This window comes from Strix aluco, chromosome 19, assembly GCF_031877795.1.
Source record: "Strix aluco isolate bStrAlu1 chromosome 19, bStrAlu1.hap1, whole genome shotgun sequence".
Taxonomy (NCBI): Eukaryota; Metazoa; Chordata; class Aves; order Strigiformes; family Strigidae; genus Strix; species Strix aluco.
Window position 1 is genome coordinate 13,356,734 of NC_133949.1, and position 23,666 is coordinate 13,380,399.

Below are 23,666 nucleotides of genomic sequence, written 5' to 3' on the forward strand. Positions count from 1 at the left end.
AATTTGTTTGCCTGTCATAGAAACATCTGTGTACTGTCCTGGAAAAAGAAGAAAAAATATCGCTGCTCGGTAGAGAGGAACTTATTGAGATACCGATTGTGAGCCCTGCCACTCAGATGGTGCTGAAAGGGTTATTCATGGTTCTTTTATGTCTTTTTAAAGATAATAGCAGGTCAGTGCAAAAACATAGCCTGAGCTGTGTGGTGGTGTTTAATTCAGCTGCTTTGCTAAACTGCCTCTTTCATTTGTGAACGCCTCAGTTATGGTGTCTGGCTTCTGAACAAAACTAACATTTTAGAAAGCTTCGGAAAAATCTATTTGTATGGGAAGAATTTAAATACTAACAATTTTCTTTTCATTCATAAATAAATTCAAATATTGAAGAAATTTATTTGAAGGCTAGGTGTAAATTTTCTTGATGTGTTGCCAAGTTAAATATGCATGGGTTTTGTTTTTCTGTGTAGCACTTACTGTTTGACTGTCTTGATATCTTGACTACTAATGCCAGTAGTTACTAAAAATTTCTGATTTAAACCTTATTTTTAAATATTAATTATTGTAAAGTTTCACTGTTTTTTCAGAAAGTATAATTTTTTTATACTTAAATTGTAAATGCATTGTAGCAGCACTGTCTTCGCTTTGTATGAGATTATTGCCTACAGATTGATTAATTATAGGTTTTATTGATTTTTCTATATCTCTATATAGGTATGCAGATGACTACAGAGTTGCTCTACAACAAACTTACACTTGGATGAATGAAAACCAACTTGATGTTTCAGAAACAAGTGCCTTCTTTACACGGCCCAAGCATAAAAGGACTTTGCGGCAGAAAGCCGCAGTCCGCATGCTTAGTTTTTGGTGCCTGAATCCTGCCGTGGTAAGCTGAGTGTGAAGTAGAAGGCCTTAAGTAATTTGAGTGATAATAAATATATATCTTAAAGTGATTGTATTGATTTTTCTAAATTCCTTCTTTCTCCAACCTAGGCTTTTTCAGACTTAAGTGATGTTAGAACAATTGTTCTGACGTCTGGTACGCTCTCTCCCATGGATTCATTTTCTTCAGAGCTTGGCGTGAAGTTTTCTATTCAGTTGGAGGCAAATCATGTTATTCGGAACTCACAGGTAAACTTTTGTATCGTTGTTCCCTCTCCTGAGGTGTAATGCTGGCCCTTGTAAAAGAATCAATAACTTGCAAATAAAAACTCAGACAAACCCATTCTGTGAGTAAAAAGAAATGTACAAAACAGACCATTGCTTGGATTAATGCAATTGTAAAGTACACTTTCAAATGAAAAAGGGGGCAATTTTTAGACACATACTCCCCTGGAAAAGTTGAAGTCATGCTATTTTGGTATTAGCTGTCTTATATCAGTTATTGCACTTTCCCTTCTGTTTTTAACTGCTGGAATTAATTTTTTTAGAAATACCTCAATATTTTCCTTCACGCTTAAAATTTCATTATTTAACCTAATGTAATTTAATACAGTTTGTGGCGCATATTTTAGAATTAACTTTTTTAATATGAAATACACCAGGTTTGGGTTGGCACCATTGGAGCAGGCCCTAACGGCCGGAAGCTGTGTGCCACGTTCCAGCATACAGAGACCTTTGAGTTCCAAGATGAGGTGGGAGCACTTCTGCTTTCAGTGTGTCAAAGAGTTGGCCAAGGAATTCTGTGCTTTTTGCCATCCTATAAGGTAAGGAAATCTTAATACATCATCTTTCTCTGAAATCACACACACTCTACTTGAAAATGTAGTGTGTCATCCTTTGCTTTATGCATCAATATATATAAATGTTTATAAAACAAATGTATTGCTATAACACATTGTGATTGTATTATATTGTAACTTCTTGGATCTCGTATTGGCTGGCATACAAGCTTGTTTTCATGAAAAACATGTTCATACTTGTTTTCAACAGATGTTGTCCATATCTTAGTTAATGAGTACAATTGTTTCAATTAGTTTTACCAAAAAAAAAGCCAGACTGATCTGTGGTTTTTTCTTGTTTCCCTGAATGTTTTGAAATTATTTTAAAAAAAAAAAATCTCCTCCATGTAAGTACACATGAAAGGAAACTTTAGGTGTATACCTCAGCAGCAAGAATGTCATTGTGTGTTCTTTATGTGCTGTTTGCATGCAGTATTCATCCAGTTAATTTCTCCTTTCCTTCGTTCTTGTTCCATTTCACTGCATTGGAGATCCTAGTTTATTTTTCTTGAGTTGGGGGAATTGCTCACTCCCATTGGCTGAAAGGAATCCAATTTCTTCATTTCAAACTATGCAATATCTAATTTCAGTGACAACAGATATCTAATTATGGTTAATCTGTGCCTCACAGTAGTTCTGCTTTCTTGTCTATTATTTATGGTCGGCTGTGAGGAACAGGAATATAAACCTGCAATATAATTCTGTAATTCATGCCCATTTTTCTTGTAATGCTTGCAAGAGTGTGAGTTTAAAACTAAAAAAGTATCATTTATGATTTTAAAAAATCCTCTCAAAAAACAAACCCCAAAAAATCCTGCCAAATGAACACAAACCCCAGCATAATGAAAATAAAGGTTTCAGACTACTAAGGTTCCTTAACAGAGAATATGTTTTTAAAAATGAAATAAAAACGATTTCTTCTTTTTTACAAAATCTTTATGTTAGTTTTATTATTTAGCTGAAGAGGCTGCGAAGTGGGGTTTTTTTCTTCGCTGGGTGTCTATAAAGAATTGCAGTCATCAGTGCAATTACTGACAGTAACCATTAGGTGACCACATTAGACCAGGTAATGTACAGTCACTGAAAAAAGCAGATTACTGACTGTAAATTTATTTATCCTAGCTCAAAAACTATGCACTTAAATGCAAAGTTAATGATTGGAAAAGAAATTTTGCATTCAATTTACGTAAGAATTTAGATGGGAGCATATTTCATTTTCAGTATCATCATTATTCTTTTACTAAAGTGTATAATGTTGAACAGTATGTGATAGTTGATCTTATGTATACAGACCTGACAAATATTTATGAAAGTTTTTATGAGAATAGTAATCTGAATTGAAAGTATGGAGAGACTTTGTAATGGCATTTAATAAGAAAGAAAGAGATTGCTGGACAGCTCTGGTACCCTTCCCCCTCTCACTGCCCTTATGTTTTACTGAAAGGTCATCTAGCTAAACACGTTGAGTGTTTTTTTTCTTTGTGGGAACACTTCCATGATCCTAGCGAAAGTATTGATAAATATAAATTGCAGACCATTGAAGGATGATATTTTAAAATCACATTGCCAATATTTTTCTACGGATGCCCTTTTTCATTCTGCTTCTTTTGTTCTGGATTAAGTTGCCTTTAAGTCTGAGATTAATATGTTGAAAACACAGAATAATGTAAGCGTAAGCATATTAGTACAGGGAAAGCAAGGTATTTTTCTTTCATCATCATGCAGAATATTGCTTACCTGCACATTTGCATTTCAAAACTGATTTTCAGATATTTTCATGGGGAAATTGCTACATCTCTTAAAAAAACCTGCAGCTTTTAAAGAAATAATTCAAGGCTATCAAGATCTGACTAATGTACATGGTCATGTACCTCACTAAATTAACTACTATGGGTTAAGCAGATCTTTTGAAGGCTCAACCCGTTCTGTGAATTGGAGTTTCAACTTTGGAATAGTGAAAAATAAAGTCTTATTTAAATCTCTGGAAGGCTGAGGGTGCAGTGCTCTGATTTTGAGTACCATCTATTCAGGTAATTTGATGGAGGTTGAATTTAGGCGTGTACATTGAGTTTCAGTTTGGTTACACTTACAGATGCACTTCTCAGTGCAACATTCTTTCAGTTTTCAGAATTTGTGGCTCAGCAATGATGTCCTTGGCTCTGCCCCGCTGACAGAAGCCCTGCTGCTTGGATGGCTCTCTCTGTTTCAGTACCTCACTTTCAGCACTCATGCGGCACATTTTTACCTGTTTGCCTGAAAACCTCTTTGACGATTATCCCTAATTATTTTGCTTTGTAAATAAAGTTAATTTTATTTTTCTGGAAAGCCCATTATTAATTTAATTCAGGTAGTAAATAGTATGTTACTTTCCTTGTTTATATATAAGAAGAGTGCCAGCAACAGAAGTAGCATCTTATTGCACTTTCATTTCCATTCACTTTGAATTTCATGCACTTTTTTTCACTTTAAAATATAGGTATATGGGTTTTTGTTGTAAATCAACACTTTTTGGCATCAGTTGATGGGAATAGAAAGAGTGGTGGGTCTAACACCTGCCCCAGGAAGCAGAAGTTGAGACCCTGCCCGACACAGTTTGGGATGAACGATGTTGGGACCCTGGAGCTAGCACCCAAGCAGTGTTCTCTTACTTCTTGTCCTGTTATTCAGAACTTCATTGCACCATGTCAGAAACAAATTTATGTCAGAGCTAGCAGAGATAATACCATTTGAAATTCCCGGTTTGAAATTTAAGGGGCTTTTATGAGTAATATTTATTTCTCTATATTTTGTCTGGAGTTTCAGGTTGCTTTGTATACATTAAACAAATAATCTACCAATACTTGGTGAAAGTGATGACCCCTGTATTGATGTTAGAGCTGGAGAAACAAACTCTGGCAGAAATTGTGATTTGTTTCAGACTTCTGAAGTTTATGATAGAAAAAATACCTCATACTCACCTAGAAGATACCAACCTACTAGAAAGTTTCCATGTGCAAACAAATAGAGGGCAAGTAAAATTTCTAAATGTCACCACATTAACCTAATCATAAAATGAGAAAACTGGATGCTGCTTACAGAACATCTGAGATGAACGTTATAAATGTCAGCAGAGTACGTTGCTGTAGGAGCCAGCATTTTAGTCACATACTCCTTCCAGTGCTAATGGGTGCAAAAAGCATCCCTTAATGGCTTGCAGTTTTCTCTGTTAGCATTTCTTCAGGTAGATTATTTCCTAGGAGATGCTAGATTTCTTTGAAGAAGCTGTCTACTGCCAGGAAGTAGTAGTCACTTGTCTATGTTTTGCTCCGGAGTGCCCCTTACAACAAGCTCTTTATAATCAGTAGAAAGTTACTCAACTGTTTCGTAAAGAATTTAAAGTCCATGACACTGTACGCCTGCATCCTTTCCTAATGATCAGTTTAAGAAAATACTTTGTCAGGCTGAGAAGGTACTTTCTAAAGACCTTTTTATGTAATGTATGAACTGCTGGTACTGCAAAAAAAATCTGATTTTAAAATAATTCACCTGTTATCTTCCTCTGTTCCCCTCCATCCCCTGTTTTTTTGTGGTTTTTTTATTAATCAAAGCAGCTCATAGCAGAAAGAGCTCAGTGCAGTTTAGTGGGAAGAGTCTGCCACCTCATTTTCTCTGTGTAATTTGGAATTACTAGATGCAATGTGAATATGAAAAAAGCAATAGTAGAGAAGGTTCCCTTTATCTTAATCAGGTATTTGAATAAACATGTTTTACATTGAAGAGTGACTGTTTAAAATATATATATGGCAAATATCCAAGGTTAATAATGCAATGGAGGAAAATACATGGATGAGAAGAAAACAGTGTGTCGGATATACAACTCCACATTTAATAGGTGTCTGTTGATGTTATGAACAGCTGTGATGCCATGTTTCATGAATGGGTTAATCTACAATAACATACAAATTTTTATTGTCGTTATCAGAGTTGTGACACGTTGACTTTTTTTAAAATAAGCTTAATCTTAACATTTACTAAGTTGCAAACCTAGATCATTTTTAGGGCAACTAAAACTGGTGATACTATGCAACAAAAATGCATTTATGTGAAAATCAGTAGCAACTCCAGCAAAAACACTCTATAAAAGAGAATATCAGAAGGTGAAAAGATTACTCAGAAATCTAAGATGCTTTTAAACAAGATTAAGATAAGGACCATTAGGGCTCATGTTGCCGACCTGTCTGCATTAAGATATATCTTGCCTGGTGCCTGCATCTTAGATGATTCATTCAATATGTGTCATATCAAAGTCAAGGTATCCAGCAAGGAGAAAAATGCTAATGCTTATAAATTTTAGTGATAATCCATCATGATGAATTAACTGACCTTTCTTTAGTAGCTTTTTTACAAAATAAGCTTTGGACAATAATGTTAAGTTGGTGTTTTGGTTTGAGGTTTTTTTTCTGTAAGGCTTTGTTGGTTAATTTGTATCTGCTAATTGTTGAGCCATAACTTGGAAGTAAAATTTTTAAAAAACATAGTTGCTCAGAAGGGTTTGAACAACCTGCAGTAAAATTTATGAACTGGTAAGCATTCTTTGCTTGACAATCAAAGATTTGTTTACTACTGTTTTCTTTTTCTCCCACATCTCTAAGATGTGGTGTTATTCATTGATTCAGATTAATCATACTCCTTTTGTTCTGCTTTCCTTTACAAAACTTTAATTTTTGAGGTCGGATAGCAGTTTTACTCAGTAAGTTGCACAGTGTTGCAGTGTATTTTGCATTATACTGTATCAAATACTTTTGTAGAGGGAAATGTCTTGGAAAAATGAAGAGAATTTCAAGAAATACTAACCTTAAAAGATAGAAATAGTAACTGCTTTGTTGTCTGTTTCATGAACCCCTTAGAATTGGCTGAATGATCTAAATCTACATTTTAAAAATTCTTTGCTATACTCTTTATGAAGCATTTGTATCCAAATGTCTGTAAAATAGATGCTTTTCTTCAATACCAGTTGTGTTACTGTTTTAAAATGCAGGTTACAGTTGTTTGAGGTTTACAGCTACAGTGCTATATGAATTTTACCTCTAATAGTAAAATTACCATAAAAGTAATGAAGATAATAGAAATGGAAAAGAAAATGAATGCAGAATTTTTAAGTGTTTCTTATATTGCATTAACATTGATTCTTTTTGTCTGTATAACTTCCAGCAAATTAATATTTTTAGGAGAACTTAATGGAGAATAATGAAATGTAGCAAGACTTTCTTATGACTAAACAATAGCTGCTGGAAAATTGTTGAACTGTCTAGAGCTTTTGCTGCATACAGCAATGATTCCAAGGGTTGTTGAAGAGTAACAAATATGGTGCTGGAACAGAGTGGTCTAAGGCATTTGTTTCCTAGAGCACTTTTCTTGTGGATGACCTTTTTTTCAGACAGACTTATTTCTAGTAAGGTTAGTTGGTATATCCTAAGGAAGGTTCTCATACATCCTATATTCAGGAGTTGGCTTGAGTTCTTTTTCTCTTCACCAGCCCTTCGCTGGGAGCTGAAATAGAGGAAAAGAACAACAGAACAGACAAAGTAGAAGAGGAAACAAGAATTACAAGGCTAATTGAAAGCTCCATTATTGAAGTAGGACTTTTGTAACTAAGGGTACAATTTAAAAGCAACCAAAACAATGAGAAAATAATTTTTAGCTCGCTTTATCACAGATGCTGTTGAACTTGAGGTTTAAATATAAGGGTAAATATTTGCAGTACAGTCAGCTCTAACAGTTAGTTGTTACTTTTCCATGCAAGTGAGTACGTTACGGGTTTTGTGTGCAATAAATCTGAGACCAAGTTTTTCAATATCCAATCCTGAATACATCTGGCAGTCTCAATCCTACTACTAATGAACAAATGCCCTTCATCATAAATTGGCATTGCCATGTACTGTGTTAGGAAGGTGGAACTATTAACATGTAGGTTCAGACCAATTAATGCTGCATTGCATTTGCTGTTTCCCTTGAGAATTTTGGGGCAAGGTTATAATGATATGTATATAGTAACTTTTGCCACTTGCAAAAAATAAATGCTGAGTTTCTTATTTGAGTTTCTATGTATCTCGTAACTTTAAGAGCTGCTAGTTCAGAGTTTAAGTTCTGTCAATCTCATCCCATTTTCCTGTTCTCTTGGCTGATCATGTTTTCTTCAGTGAGAACACACAGGACTGGGTGACAGTAAATCTATTTGGACTGGAACACCTCTGTTTATTGTCTTAGCTCCCTTTCCATGTTTAAGGTATCAACCAAAGCTGTAGTCAAGTTGCAGACAAGTGCCCTTTACCATTCTGTTGACAAACCATTCCTGGCAGCATTACACAACTTTAGGCAAGTAGGCCTTAACAATATTAATTAACTCTGCGAGCAGTGTAGAGCATGGCAATAGATCTAACGCGTGCTGTCTTCAGATTAAGAATCTTCAGGTTCAGTCTAGTTACTTATCTGGAATAAACAGGAGGGACCTCAGTTTAACCTCTGACTATTGCACTCTTCTGCCATTGCGCAGCAGCGTGTCTGCGATGGTATATTCAGGGACTTGGTCTCACATCCATCTCCTGGCCTGGACGTAAATGTGCCACCCCTATATATGACAGCCTGAAGGAGGGATACAGTTTCAGTATTAATTCTGAATGTCTGGCTCTTCTTGGTTTAAGACAGACCCCTTTTCTTACTGAGATTTGTGTGAGGTTGGTAGAAATTTTTTATTTTTTTAAGAAGTCTGTGTCAGAGTGGCAGAAAATGAATTGGTTGTAACACTGAAAAAAAGAACAGAATATTTTCATTTCTAAAACTTTCCTGAAACAGAGTTTTGTAAATAAATTATAAGAAACCCATTTTTTTTCTGCCATCAATAAAAAAAACCAACGCTGCCTTTGGACAACTTTTACTTATTTAATAAATTACTTCAATAAATTTACAAAAGATGGTAGTCTGTTTAGCCAGGCCTATTAAAAGCATTAAGATTTGAGCACTGGCTGTTAAAATGAGTAAATGGCAATATCACAAAGTTAAACAAATGCCAAAAAACATTTTCCAGAGTACTGGGATTGTAACAATACCATTAATGAGGGCAAAGAGGTTTTAATGCAATTTGCACATTCTAAAGTTTCAAAAAGAGGTTTTGAGTTAGTGCATTATTAATGTTCTGAACATCTGGAACTATGTAAGAGCCATAGACATTGAGCAAGTGCAGGGTTTCCCCACTAGGTCTGATGCTGACTGATTTCCTCCCTAGCGAAAAGCTTGTTTTAAGAAGTTTGAGACAGTAAAATTACAATATCCAGATAAGAGATAAACATTCCACAGTGTCTTTTTGCTTGTAATGTGTACGGAGGAAAAATTGGAAGCCATTAGGTTTGTGCAGTTAAAAGGTGAATTTGAAATTAAATAGGAAAACAGTTATTTGCACCACAGATGGTTGCTGCGTGGTGCAGTCACATTGATTGCAGAGTGCTTATGTGAGGAATTATCTAGTAATGTCCGGGTGGGTTCCATAAGATTGCTTAAATTTTTCTGTTAGGTGTATTTAGGTATAACATGCAGGGATAAATGCTTTATCAAGAGTAATATTCTCCTTGATATTCCTGTTGACATCCATAGGAGTACTTTGAGGAGCAGATTTACTCCTGCGTGTAAATATTTGCAGGATCTAGGGATCTGTTAGCACCAAGTATGTTTTATGACAGAAGTTTGTTCTTCAAAGTTACATGAACATTAATTTTCTGCATAATTTTAATGTTAGAGAATATAATTTACACTGTTACTGCTTTAAAGTGATAAAGGAAACAGAATGTTCCAATGTGTCATCTACTTTTAGATGTTTTAACTATAGCTAATCCAGCATCACATTCGTTGGGATGAAAAGAAAGGAGGCCTTTAAACAGGCTGGCATATCAGGGGTAAGTTATGAAATAATGGTAAATTAATAATGATACTCACTTTCTGCACAGCATTTGCCTTCTGCTCTCAGGGGAAAGGCATTCTCTTACTCCAGAAGCCTTATTTGTTTGAGCCAAACAGCTGCAACGGTGCTATTACAGTATGTAAGAAACCCTAAAACCAAGAAGAGACTTTAGGGAATAAAATTCTGTCATCCTTGCTATCTCAAATTATGTGCAAGTACCTAACAATAAAAGTAGAGCAAAGTGATGGGAGAGTAATAAAACAACACGTGAGGAGCACTCTGTGTCTTTCCTGGCACTAACGACTCTGTGCAATGCCCCCTGGAAGTCACTGGAGTTTTTTCAGTGACTGCAGAAGGCTGAGGTGAAGTGACCCTTTGTTGTTTTTTTTTCTTTGTTTTTGAAAAGAAAGGCTTATTGCCAGATTCTAAAGCTGTGTCCTTTCCCTTACTCTGATGAAAACTTTAGTAAAGTGATTTCTGTGTGATGGGGCGTAATTTTGGGAAAATGTGATCTAAAAAAGATGAATTCTAATGACTCAAAAACTATGCATTCCAACATTTTTACCTAATAAACTTAGATGGAATTTTCTCTTACTTGTTGTCCACTGTTGTTTCTTCATTTCTTGTTTTTTCACTCTACTCTGCACTGGTAGTTTTCTTTCTGATCTTTATCTCAGCTGCTTCATGTTTTATGGGTTTTTTTGCTCCCATTAATCATATATATAATATCTACTTTCAGCTTTATTCTCTATTTTTCCATCATTTAAACATTTAAATGTCTGTAATATAAACTGTCTAGCTATTGGGGCCCTCATTCATCCAAAAGAACCATTTTCAGGCTTCATGTACATTATCTGAGGTGTCTTCTGAGAGCTCCAATAGCTCCTGTAAATCTTAATGTGTTTTCTGAAGTCTACAGTTTCAGTTTCTCCTATTGACTTGGGCATAACGAAGACATGTATGAAAAATCACTGTGTGGGATGGAAGATTTCAACTATTCCATCACGATGCTCTTGTCTCTGCCTCGGGCACTGAAGACTATTGTGGTGATACCAGTTCAAATAGAGAACAACAGTAGCATAAGGAATAGTGATGTTTGTACAAAAAGAATTAGAATAAGGGGTTTTCTATAACCAGGTATATAATCTTTATCCTCAAATTATGCTGGCAAGCCTCCTTCTTTCATGGCATCAGTTCGATCAAGTTACTCTGCCAAACTAAATTTGAAGATGTAGCTGGCAGTTCACACCCTGGCAAGATCATTTCTTGTGTAATTATAGAGGCTACAGCAAACATCTCCTTGATGTTTGTATCTCCATGAAATAAGAAAGCCAGAATTGTCCTGAATTATGCTCCAAAGGAATAATTGAAGTTCTGTATAGCTGAAGTTCTCCTAAACTCTTAAAGCTTATGCTTATTTTATTATAACAATTTATCAGAATGTTTTCACTTAGAATTTTTTAACCTCTGGAGTTGTTTGGGTTTTGTTTTTTTTCAGTGGTTTTTTTTTTCCCCACTGCTTGGTTACCGATGGCTAATTTCAGTTGTGACCATCCACATGGATTACTCACAAAGCAGGCCAAGAAAAACGTTGGGCTACATCAAAGATAAAATTTCGTCTTTGGGGGGTGATAACTGACAATTTGAATAGTTGTGCAATATATGTTTTCTTTCTTAAATACTATGACAGGATCCTAGATATGTGCACTGGTTATGGAGTAATTTTCCTGGTTTCTGGGAAATTAGAGACAGTCCAAACATTAGATATGCTTAGAGAAGTTAGATGAGAGAATCCAGCAGCTTGCTGCTGAATGACAAGGTTCTTCCCCTTTCCTTGTGATCATTCTTGTGCTACTCTGAATTTTGTGCCAGCTGATTTACGTCTCCAGAACAAAGGAAAAGTTTTTATTCCTTTTTTTTTTTTTTTCCTGGTTAGTTTTCTGCTTGCCTTATGAGCAGAGTCGGGTCATCAGAAGGTCAGAGAAGTGTCAGAGCTCAAGGGAAGAGATGATACCGCACACTCAAGGAAGGGAGCCTGATTATCCTTTTTACTGCTAGAGCTCAGTCTCAGAGATGAAACATTACTGTCCTTTTTTTTTTTTTTAAACACGTTTTTCAGTAGTTGACCTTAATATGAGAATATATAAAGATACTCATTTGGAAATTCGGATCTTTTTATGAAATATGGTTGATGTTATAAAGTTGATAGTATGAAATTGCAGCACGGTTAACTGAGTCTGTCTTTACTGCATATTAACCAAATAAACTGAAGAGTTACTCAAGTGAATATTCTGGGTGAATGGAAATTTGGGTGAGGTGATATGAAGGGAATGACCTGTTCTGACTTCTCGTTCTGGGGAAATCCGCAGAAACTGTGGGAATGGAGGAGCTGTTTGCTGTTTATAAGTACTACTTATTGCAATCAGACATTTTACACACGGCTGCTCCTCGAGTACCTAATGGCCATTGTGCTTGAGTGTTCTAGCAGTTCGGTGCTGTTGGCTCAGGGGAAATTTCTAGGTGTGATTTGAGTCCCATCTTATCATTTTGAATTACTGGCTGCAAAGAATGAGCAAATACACTTTCCGTGGCTTACTGAACTTGTACGGTGACCAGCAAGGGATGTGCAATTATTCAAGTGCCCTGTGGCACTTGCTTTTTGCATAGAGCAAATATACTTTCTGATAGCATCTGCACATCATATAAAGTAGAATCCATAGCGACAGTCTGTGGCAGATTATTGGATATTATGTCTAAAAAAATTATATGCCATACTGGTAGATGAGTGTTTTGCTTGTGAATTTCACACCCTGAGAGCTGTGTAGTTTAATATTTTATTACGCTGTTAGTTTAAATACCCTGAGCAGGCAGCATCACAAAAATAAACTAAAAATCTATTATTATTTCTCACTTCTGAGCTCTGACTTGTCAGAGTGCTGCAAGCTGAATTGTTGTATCTAGTTAACACATGCTCCAATTTCTGTTGTAATTACCACTTTCTGCTTGCATATTTTTCCTACCATTTAAATGTTAACTGCATTGAAAATGAGTTTTTGCAGAGAAGAAGTTTGCACTCTGTGAATGATAAAAGTCCAAATAGTAAATAACAATTACAGTCAACATGCTTTTTTCCTTGAGCTTTTAATGAAGGTGAGAGAAGGCAGGATGGAAAACGGTAGTTATTAATAGGGAACAGTGTATATAAGCAGCATTATTTTTAAGAAGGTCTTGCACAGGTTACTTTGACATTCCTGGTGTTCTGAACCATTGCAGCCTGCAGAGTTCCTGGTCCCTTTGGCATTTCTGAGAGGTTCACTGCCTGATGTCGTAGAGATGTGACTTCTTCATGTGTGAAAAACACTATGTATGAGAAAAAGTATACTTGAAAGCATATATTTAGGTAGCATGTTCTGTATCAGCAATGTACTAGCATATACAAGAATTTGAATATTAAATGTATTGAAAGGGATAATTGGGCTATTTTAAATTCAGAAAAATTCTACTTTGTTGGTAAGTCAAGACAGCCTATCAAATCGTGTCTTAGAAAATCATGCCTTAGACTGAATTGCTAATTCGGTAAGCAAGCTTCTTCGTGATAACATTTAATTGGTGAGATGGTGTATTCTAAAGAGTATTCATTGCATTTTGATTCAGTTCACAGCTCATTAATGTATTATTTCTAGCAAAAATGTTTTGAAACAAGTAACTTGCACAAAACATAAAACTTCTGGTTTTGGCTTACAAATGAGCCACTTGGCTTGTTGGTAGCCAAATTGCAATGTTTTACATTTAAAACTTTGTTTTCAGCTTTTTCTTCCTATTTTTGATCATAAGGTGAGAAATTATTTTCCTAAGAATCAGATATTCTGAAATGTATGTTCTCTCTTCCTCCATTTTTTCATGGGGGAGAAGGAAAGGAGGGAGAGGGGAGGGGATAGAGTTGTCTACTTTGAAGAAATACTTACACTAGCTTTTTTTCTTTTACTGTTTGGGGTTTGGTTTTTTTTAATTATGTAGTATATATGGTGAAGGTATATCAAGCATTTACTGTTGGGGAAAAACTATGGTCCAAGTTATATAAGGTCAGATTTTTTTTTTCACTTTGGAAGGAAAGATAATTAAAAAAACCCCAAAAATTCAAACACCCGAAACCAGAAAAACATCTCCTTACGTAGTGTAACTTAGCACAGTTCCAATGAGGTCAGTGGATTTATGGTAAAGTTTGGCTTTAGGGATTCTGCTTTCAGGTTTTCCTCCCCAGCATCAGATTCTTTTTATAGGATAGATAACAGTTTATGATTCTTTCTTAATATTTATGCTCTTTTTATCTACAGAATCCTGTCTTTTCTCTTGTTTGTTATAGAAATGTTATATACTTAACTTTGGCAGGTTGCTGTAAAATTTTCATTTGGTAAAGTCATTGAATGGCTTCCTGCTGCGTTAAATTAATTGCTTATTGTTCCTTCCTTAATTGCTGCTGACTGAAGTACGTGTTTCTAATACTGGCGACAGTGGTGAGGGTCATCATTTGCATTGTCATGATTGTGCAAAGTTTTATCACTTTGCATTTCTGTATTTCAACATTTGCTTCATTTTTTGACTTAGGCTTGGAATTGTACTGATTTTTCTGTTTATTGGTCCTACTTCCCAATTGAGAGGTTTTAGATGTCTCCAAGAATCAGAGCTGATATTGTTCCCTGTTATTGTAATTTATCATTATGTAATTACCTATTCAGAGCTCAACATCGTGCAGACAATACATGGTTGTTGCTGAGACATTGTCTTAGTTCCTTTACGTGCATTGATTTTCTGTATAACAAGGGCAAAATGACTAACCTTTCTGAGAAAGTAAAGAGAATATTAATCTTTCTTAAAATTGTATGATAACTACAGGTGTAAAGTGACTTCTGTAAATTTAAAAATATTTTCTCTGTTAGTGTTAATGGAGGACTAAAAACTAAAACCTGTTACTCTCCCGCTTTTGGAGTCAGTTCCCCATGACAGACATCTGCCTGCCCCCTTTTACTGTGTGAACATTCATGGACTTGGTTGGCCTCATCCCTAGGACTACACTGCATGTCTGTTTGAATCAGTTTGTCCAGACAGTACTGTGCTTCACTGCTGATGTGCCACTAAGACAACCTTGTCTTTTTTTTCCTCTTTATTCTGGAAAAAAAGAGGTCAAAGATGACTGAGCTTGGGTTTTCACTGGTGAAGAAGAGGACAGCAGTGTAGGATGCTGAATTCGTTCATGAACAGTTAATAATTTTATTTCTGATTGTGGATCAGGATCTAAACAATCCTTTTAAAAATAAATTTTTCTGGAGAGCTTTCTTTGCGTGAAGGATTGCTCTCTCACTGGAATGTGAAAGTGTAATGATAGCCTAAGGTAAATGTACAAGCAGTTCTTGTAACACAGAAAGCTGTTGTCTTGGTTAATTTTAAAACCACAAAAGAAACCCTGTTTTGAACCGGGTTGTTTAGAAACAGCTGCAACGGAGCTCAAAGACTGAATACTTCAAAGGCTATCCAGATTGTGTTGTGGTAAAACATGTTGAGTTTTTTGGGAAAAGATTTTATATAAAAAAGCTTCTTTAACTGTAGAAGCAACGTATTAACCATGTTATCCTAGAGTCTTTGGCGTGCAAAACATTTCATTTTTCATTACTGTTGTTGCCGTTCACATATTCCATTATTTAAGGAGGTTATTGAAAAATTGATGGTATGTTGGTACCAGAGAGACATCCTGTAGGCTGCAGTGTTGATTTATGGCACATGGAACACAGTTCAGTGCTTCAGTTTCCTGCTGGTGAGCGGCACTTTGTCATTGTCCCTAAAGAAAAATCATACCAGTGAAATCCCTTGTGTTTCCCCCAAGTTGAGTGATGCATACTTTTTCTTTGAAAATGATTATGAATTATTCACTTTTTATTGTGCTGGAGTGTGCACATGGTGATCAGAATCTTGTTCATAATACAGAGTTTTTCACCATGTTCAGGGTTTAGTTTAATTATGTAGTTGAGTTGCATGGTAGCTTTATCTATTTTTTTTTTTTTCCTTCTATACCCTCCCCTCCACCGCCCCCCCCCACCCCCCCCAATGTGTCTGCCAAGCCTGTGTGGGCTAGCACAGATTTTTACCCTGCATTTCCTAGCATATGTAGGTATCTCGACACATGAGTCTTGGTTCTAAATGTTTGTTTTCTTTCATGTTCGTTTAAAATTTTCCTTGAGAAAATAAGTACAGTACTTCTAAACTTAAAAAGACACTTTTCCCACACAAGTTCCTAAAAATCACAGACACTTACATGCTTTTAAAGTTTTATTCTTCAAGCTCATTTTCTGTTGCAAAGAAATGGTAAGAGAGATCCAAGTGAAAAATCTCTTGAAATAGCACATGTAGTAGCGATATGTATTTCCAATTGAGGGCAGCTTTCTCCCAGGAGATATGTTGAGGAAAGCCTCCGTGGTATAGACCACCTGTTAAGAAAATTAAAAGCCTGTATGATCTTTCTTCATCACTCTGGAAGAAATGTAAAATGTCCGAATAAATGTGTGACTTGGGTCAAGGTCCCTTCACAGCTTCCTGAATTCCATCTGTGGACTGTTGAAGTCTTTCCAATAGAATGTAACTTTTCTTATAGAAGAGAATAACCTGCTGAGTATTCTTCACCTTCAGTTTGTTTTAATTTTGGAATCACGACTGTCTGTGCAAGCTTAAGTTTTTTAGATGGCTCTCCTTTTAACTACTTTTGCTTTAAAGATATGCGCTTGTATTTTATGCACTTGATTTGATTTTTGCTGTAACAGATGGTAAGGGTTAGCAGTTAAATACACATTAGAGAATCTTCCTCATCAACTGAAAAGGAGAGGTTCTGAAAAAAGTGAGGAATGTGTGTTTTCCTCTGGAGGTTGCACTTAGATGAGCATACATTCTGGTCTCATTCCTTCATAATGTCTACTTTCATTTCAGGACTTTTCTAAGGTCTTTCCACATTAAAATTCCTCTCTGTTGCCTAGTCTTCATATTCCCTAAAACAAAGAAATCAAAGCCTCTGAACATATTATGTTCCCTGTATTCTTTAATTACTGGTTTTGCAATAGAATGCTTTCTTTTTCCTGAAGGCAGAAAAACTGTTTTAATTTTTTTTTTAAATATAATTTCTGTTTTGCAATTATGGGGCACTTAATTACAGAGGCTCTGTGACACTTTGGGAAAGGAAATCAGACAGAAATTGATCTGGAGTTAATACTCTGTAAACCCAGGCAGGTTCAAAAGAACACTTCTTTGCATTGCTGGTCGTAGCCCCACGATGATAATAAATAGTTGGGGAAATGTGCAGTAGAAAGGAGGTGTAGCCTCTCCTCGATAAGAATAGCATCTTTGTGTGGCCTGTTTCCATTAAAATGCTGCCTTAAATCAGTTTCTTTCTGGCACATAAAGAAAAGATTACCTGTGCATATGTATTTATATGGGCATTTGGTATTTTTCTCTGGTTTCCTATTAACAGTGGGAAATTAACATTCTATTTTGAAAGTAGATTTTACTTCAGAAGTGAAATACTTTGGGCACGGATATTTTCATGGTCTCTTTAAATGGAATCTGTTAGAAATGGAGAAAATGGAATTTGAAGCTTAAAAGACTTTTTTTTTTGATGAATAGATACATTAGTATTTTGTATCAGTTTAGTCATTCAAAAGAATGAATTTTAAAAACCTCCTTGTATTATGTTAGATACCTCCCATAAACATGAAGAGGTTTCTGTGAATCAGTCTATTGCTTAACCTTTCATGAAAATCTAATTGAGTGTGAACAACTGCTTAAATAATTCAATGGACTAAGTTATTCTTGGCTGCTATAGTCCCAGCCTAGTGGAGTGCAAATGTCTGGGTGTCAAGCAAAATTGAGGTTTTTTTGTTTTTTGGTGAGGAATGTGATTAAGAATAAAATCACTGTTGAAAAAGTGTACAGGTTGATTAAGAAGGAAAAGAGATTATAAATTAGTTCTGCCAATTTGGTAAATGACTTGTGGCTAAAAGGTGCATATCCTCTCAGTCCTTTTGAAAGCATGTAATTTTTTTGTGTTGTTGATAAATGTTATTAGGTTTCCTTGCTTTCTTTTCATACATGTAACTATTTATTCTTGTTAAGGGACATTGTGCTTTGTAAGAGTACTAGTTTTAATAGTTCTAGAGTGCTATTCCAAATTTGTTTTAAAGATTTGGATAACGGACATTAGATTTTATTGGTTAGTTGGCCCAAATATTTTCCCTCCTGTTTTTGGAAGGAAACGCAGCTTTTTCCTTTCACACGAGTCCTTCCAGGCAGTTATCCCCTTGTCCCTTCAATCTTTTATTCCCATTTCATTACTCTGTTTACTTTCTTCCTTCTACTGTTGCCTTTGTGTTCACTTTTAACTTCAAAGGATTTTTGTTGTTGTTGTTGGTTTTTTTAACTGAAGGTGGAAATTGAATTAATTACTGATCCCATGCCACCACATTGGTTTTGTAAAATGTTTTCTCCCCCAAATTGAAGAGTTCTGATAGTCCTGGAGGTCAGTTACCTGTAGGATTCCGGGTCATTTAGTACAGAGGCTCGGCAACCCTTTTAGTGCAGAGAACTGCCAAATAACTTTTGCTAATTCTGTACTTTTCTAAAACATCTTAGTTCTTGAAGAAGTTAGATTAATATGAGCCTGTAATACCAGTATGTAAGTGATGTGAAAAAAGTGGGTGGAGTCTGGCCAGATACATTCTCCAGGGTTACGTTGAAATAACATGAATTTAAGGCCACTAGTGTTTAAGTGACGTACTAAATGCATTTATTTAACGACTGAATATATTTTGGGATTATCACTAATATAGAGACAGTTTCATTCTTTCATAATAGAAGTAGAACATTCAACCAGGTAATTAACCATCATGCTGAACAGACTAGAGCTTTGAGAGCAGTGGGAGAGTGATTTGAACAAAAAGTTACAGCTGTAGCTAACCAGCTGACTCAGCAAACTGCATCATGCTGGAAGCTTATTAAAGGTAATGCAATACCTATGGAATTAGATACATTATAAAAACATCTGTGCCTTGAGATCATCAGAGGATTACTTTAGTGGAAAATATGATGTCCTCCATCCTAACAGCTTAAATTTACAGAAGGATCTGTCAGAGTGTATAGATTTTTTTTTTTTTATATTGTTTTTTTACTGAAAGGAAGAGAGGAGGCAGCTGATGCAGATGCAGGTTGAGCTGTCCTGTGATATATAAAGCAACCTGTACTACTTTTTTTGCAGACAGTCCAAATGGGGGGGAACATTTTGTAGTAACACAAGAAAACTGCATTTCTTCTTGGCATTCTCTCTGAATGTTAGGGTTTTCAGTAGATGCAGAGGGAAAAAAACCCTCTTATTTGTTTGGTTTTGACACCTGTTATTTTTCTGTCAAGATACAAGCACTGTGTTGAAGCAAAAACATTTGATAAAACTCAGTGTATAAATTTGGTATCTGCACTCCTCTGCCTCCTCCACTCCACTGCCGCCTCCTGTTGCTTAGAGAAGATAAAAGCACTCGCTGAAGGACTGAGTTACTCAGTGTCTTGAAGCAAAACAGTTTATGAGATCAGTGGAAGAAGAGGAAAGATAGGAGAAATTAATGTCTTCTATTACTGAAGAAGGTATAAATTATATTTACATCTAGTGTAAAATTTAAAGAAAAGCTATTGAAAATGTTAGGCACACTGCTAGTGAGGTCTGTCTTAAATTGTATGTTTTTGAAAGACTGGTTCATGCACATTCTTCATGATAGATGAAAAACTTTTAATTAAAAGATTTTACAAAGAGCAAAAATTATTTAATGCTGTTTTATTGTTAGATGTTTGGAGTACTGACTCTAGGTTATTTAGCTTTTTTTGGTCACTGAATCACAATATTCATCAGTTGCAGATTTGCATCTCCCGTGGTCTATTTTATGATGTATTTGTTCCCTTTTATAATGTGTTATTGAAACTGAAATGCTGGTAAGACATTAAGTGTTGCATACTTTGGAAAGGTATAAGACCTTATTAATGTATTTTTAAAATATGCAAGGATACCTGTTTCATTTTCATAAGTTTGACTCAGATGAAAGTGGAAGAAGCACTAGTTTTAAAATTACAGTACCATGTGTTGGAAAAAGTTTTATTGTTTTATTTAAATGAGTAGGTTTTAGTTTTGTTCCCTCATCCTAGCTAGATTTCTAGGCAGTTGAAATTGCCTTTGGATCCATTTTCCTTACTTTGTGGTTGATTTTGCGTAGATGGGGAATTTATGGCCTTTTTCCCAATGTAAGATTGTGAAAGGACTAGAAGAGCACAATTCAATTTGACAGGTTCTCTTGTCTCTCTCTGAATCTAATTCTGGTTGCTGAAACAGTTGCTCATCCTGTATGTGGAGAGAGGTGCAGCTGGATATGGGGTACATACATCTGCAGCTTCTTAAAATGTTTTTGGTATTGCAAAGTTAAGAAAGAATAAATCTGTAAGACAGTTCCAAAGTTATGTAGAAAAAGAAACTGTTTAATGAGATAATCTGTAATTTCCCTAGTCTGTGTACTAGGAAAATAGCATGATGAATTTCAGCTTTGTGGATGTAAAAGTATATTCTTCTCCATCTGCTAGAGCATTGGAGGATCCCTTTAGTCCACGTTTGAAGTCCTTAATCTACATGTTCGAGTGTTCTACTTTAGGCTAGATTCCCTTTGGAAATACTTTCTTTAATTGGTTGTAGGTATTCAGCAGGGAATGGCCCAGGCCAGTCTCTTCAGGTTTTACAAACCACACTTGGAAATTATCTTGATGCATATGTCTATATTACATTTTAAAAAACCAAAACACACTACCATGTAACATAGCCTTGAAATTAAAGGGAAAATATTTGTATTATGAGATTTTAGCTGCTTCTAAAACTGACACCACCTCTTCCTCACTCCTTTTCATGTAAATGTAGAATTTTGGTGTCTGTATGTAGAATGTGTGTTACTGGACTGATACTTAAAAGGTGATGTAAGACTACATCATTATAGCAGCGCTGTACATCTTTGTGTGTCACTTGAACGTGTTGGTGGATTGGATGATAAGCCTGTTTTTCTGTGAGTGACTGCCCTTTTAGTCCCAGTGTAGCACAGCCCTCTTAGTTCTACTAAAGTTCTACTAAAATGGAGCCTAGTGAAGTAAGTCCCGTTGCTCAACCTCTGGGTTGGCCGTCTGTTTTCCATTTCTGAAGTTTTATGCTGGCTGCATGTAGAACTTCTATTTGACCCTTCAAACACGTTTCCAGCCCACTGGAGACACACTTTGATTTGAAGCAGTGCTTATTCAAAAAGAAAATTCTGGTAGCAAACACATGAAGATCTCTGCTTGGGAAGAGGCTTTTAGATCAATGTTAGTCCCTTGGGAATCTCTGACTTTTTGCACTAACAGTGGTGCCAATAGTTTGATTTTTATTAAGAAAAACCTAATGACTGTTTCCTTTCTTCCCCCAGCTACCCTTCATATCTGAATAAAAACGAAAGTGGAATTTCATATCATTAAAAAAAATATTACATAGAAACAAGATGAAAAAATACCCAAGTTTGGAGAAGTGGGTTTTTTAGTGTATAATGACAGACTTTTAATAGGGTTACAGGATATTTATGTAAATTTTATGTACCTTGAAATACCTTTTGTTCAGTTATCATTATATAAATGTATGGGTAACGAGACAGCATATAGTTTTAAAGGTGCTCAAGAATATACAATACAACTGTAATGGATAGTTATTATTAAATAGTTAATAGTTGTTAAACTAGTCAATGAACCCAGAGTTATTTTACTCTGCTGTCAGGTGCTGCTTAGGTCATTATCCTTTTTGTCCTGTACTGCTCTTGAACATCCTTTTGTGTTTTTAAGTGTTCCATTGCTTCCCCAAGCATGTTTGGATGGGGAGATTATTTCTGTGATGCCTTTTTACTCTGCTGGCAAGGTGCAATCCATTAATTACGTGAATCAGTGCTAAAAATTTTAAGGAATATTGTATGTAAAGAATTTTAGTAGCAGGTGCTTGTAGCAGGACAAGAGCTAGGGAACTATAAACTAGAATAAGTAACTCATCATGTTATAGTGTTTTCTGTTAGACCCTCCCCTCATCTCAAGTAATTGCTACTTCAGAAATGACTCTCAGGAGGTAATGAATACCGCAGAAAAAGTGCATCCCCAGCAACTTGATTGCTGCAAGTTAACTTCTCAACTTCGTTAAGATGCTGGAAATTACAATGAACTTGCCTTGGGGTAAAATACATTAAACAAATCTTTGGTCTTGCTTCATGACATGGGAAACCCCTAATGCAGTTTTTGGCACTGTATAAAACGAAGCGGCAAATGGAAAGGGGCAAAGCTTTTCCTTCGTGGACACAGGATGAGAGGATTTTGCCTGGGAGTGCAACATAATGGCAAGAGATGTTGAGAAAACAGTTTCCCCCACTCCCAAACTTCAAGAGTGCTTCAAAAGCTGCCTCAAAAGGGGGATGCTGACAAAGACGAATGGTGAATCTAAATACTGAGCTCGTAGTTTCTATGGTTCATAGCTTACAGGTGTCTTTAAATTGCAGAAAGGGAAAAAAGGAAAAAGCTATCAAAGTAAACATCCTTCAGTACATGGGAAGATGACAGATTCTTTCTAACAAGATTTTCTGCTCTCCTGGAGGAAGACCATTTGTTAATAAACCATTTGAGAATCCATTTTTAAGGGATTTAATAAAATATACACAGACTGCCTTCCACTGCAGAAACTATTATTCCCTTGGGTAGAAAAAATGACTGACTGTGGGCATTAATGGTTGCTTCCTGTGATTCCTGGCATTATGTCTTGCTCCCATTTGCACTTTTTCAACCTGCAGTGAAATAATTTTTTATGAGAAACCTGTACTTGATTCCTAACTCTTACAAGGCATGTATGTGTTCTATATTTTACTTATTTGTATTCAGTCATGTCCATAATTCTTGTCATTTTAGTGTCTGTCTATAGCATGGGTATTGTGTGTGTTTGTGCACACTTTCCTGTGTGCAGGAAAGTTTCTATATCTAGCAAACTCCATTAAAAGGAAGAGGTAATAGCTTTTGTGTGAATTAAATGAATTTTTCCATTCTTGCCAAAGATTTTCATGAATAATTCACACATTTCCATCAAAATTGTAGATTTTCTTTTGTGATGGTTGCTGTCAATTAAACAAGAAACTTGAACCTATTGTGGTCTAAGAGATACTTGCCTGGAGGGACTGAGTAACCCACAGAAGAGAAAAGATGTTTTCTGAAGAATTTGGAGGAAGGTTTTCTACTGCCATCTTTCCAGCTATGAATATGAGTTATACTTCTTTCACATATAAGAAAAATACAGTGGAATTGAGGGATTAAGTATTTTTTGAAAGGAATCTTGCCCTTTCTGAGACTATCAAGAGACTTTGGTTCTCTTAAATTAAGAAATAATTTTTCTGCTAAGAACACTCAATAAGGGTGTGTCTGTGAAAAATACCAGTTGATTTCAGTAGCTGGGGTGATAGGAGGAGGAGAAAGTCAGGGGGAAGTGACCCTTAGAAGTTAAAGCATGGATAGTTTTATGTATGTAAACATCAAATTTGGGTTATACCCAAATATATCCTGTCTATATTATCTTTCTGGCCTCCTTTTGTTGTGCGTGGTAAAGAGCAGGCAGGGCTAGAAGCAACTTTAGCGTGGATTGCTAAGTGGATGCTCAGGCAGACATTAGTTTCACAGAAGGAAGAATGAAATCTGGAAAGCTAATAATGTTACAGTCACTGGCAGCTCTAGCAGATCCCAAATGGATGTACTTAGAGGCATAATTTGTTTGATTCTTTTCTTTACCAGAATTATCTTCATATCATATCCAAGAACTGAAGACATAGTGGGAGGCTGTGGATGGCAAGATGGACAGTCATTGCTCGGTCATAGTATTACGACCTTTTATATAAAAAGAGATTACAGACAGTGTGCTACCA

The 23,666-nt window shown here is 35.7% G+C and overlaps 1 protein-coding gene across 2 annotated transcripts in view; it reads left to right on the forward strand.

Annotated features, from left to right (window-relative positions):
- Positions 1–23,666, forward strand: part of BRIP1 (BRCA1 interacting DNA helicase 1) — a 63,481-nt gene that overhangs the window by 16,469 nt on the left and 23,346 nt on the right. For both annotated transcript variants that reach the window (XM_074845286.1, XM_074845287.1), the window contains exons 11-14: positions 21–172; positions 709–880; positions 988–1,125; positions 1,539–1,700. In XM_074845286.1, the coding sequence (XP_074701387.1) occupies positions 21–172; positions 709–880; positions 988–1,125; positions 1,539–1,700 (624 nt within the window). The remainder of the gene's footprint in view (positions 1–20; positions 173–708; positions 881–987; positions 1,126–1,538; positions 1,701–23,666) is intronic.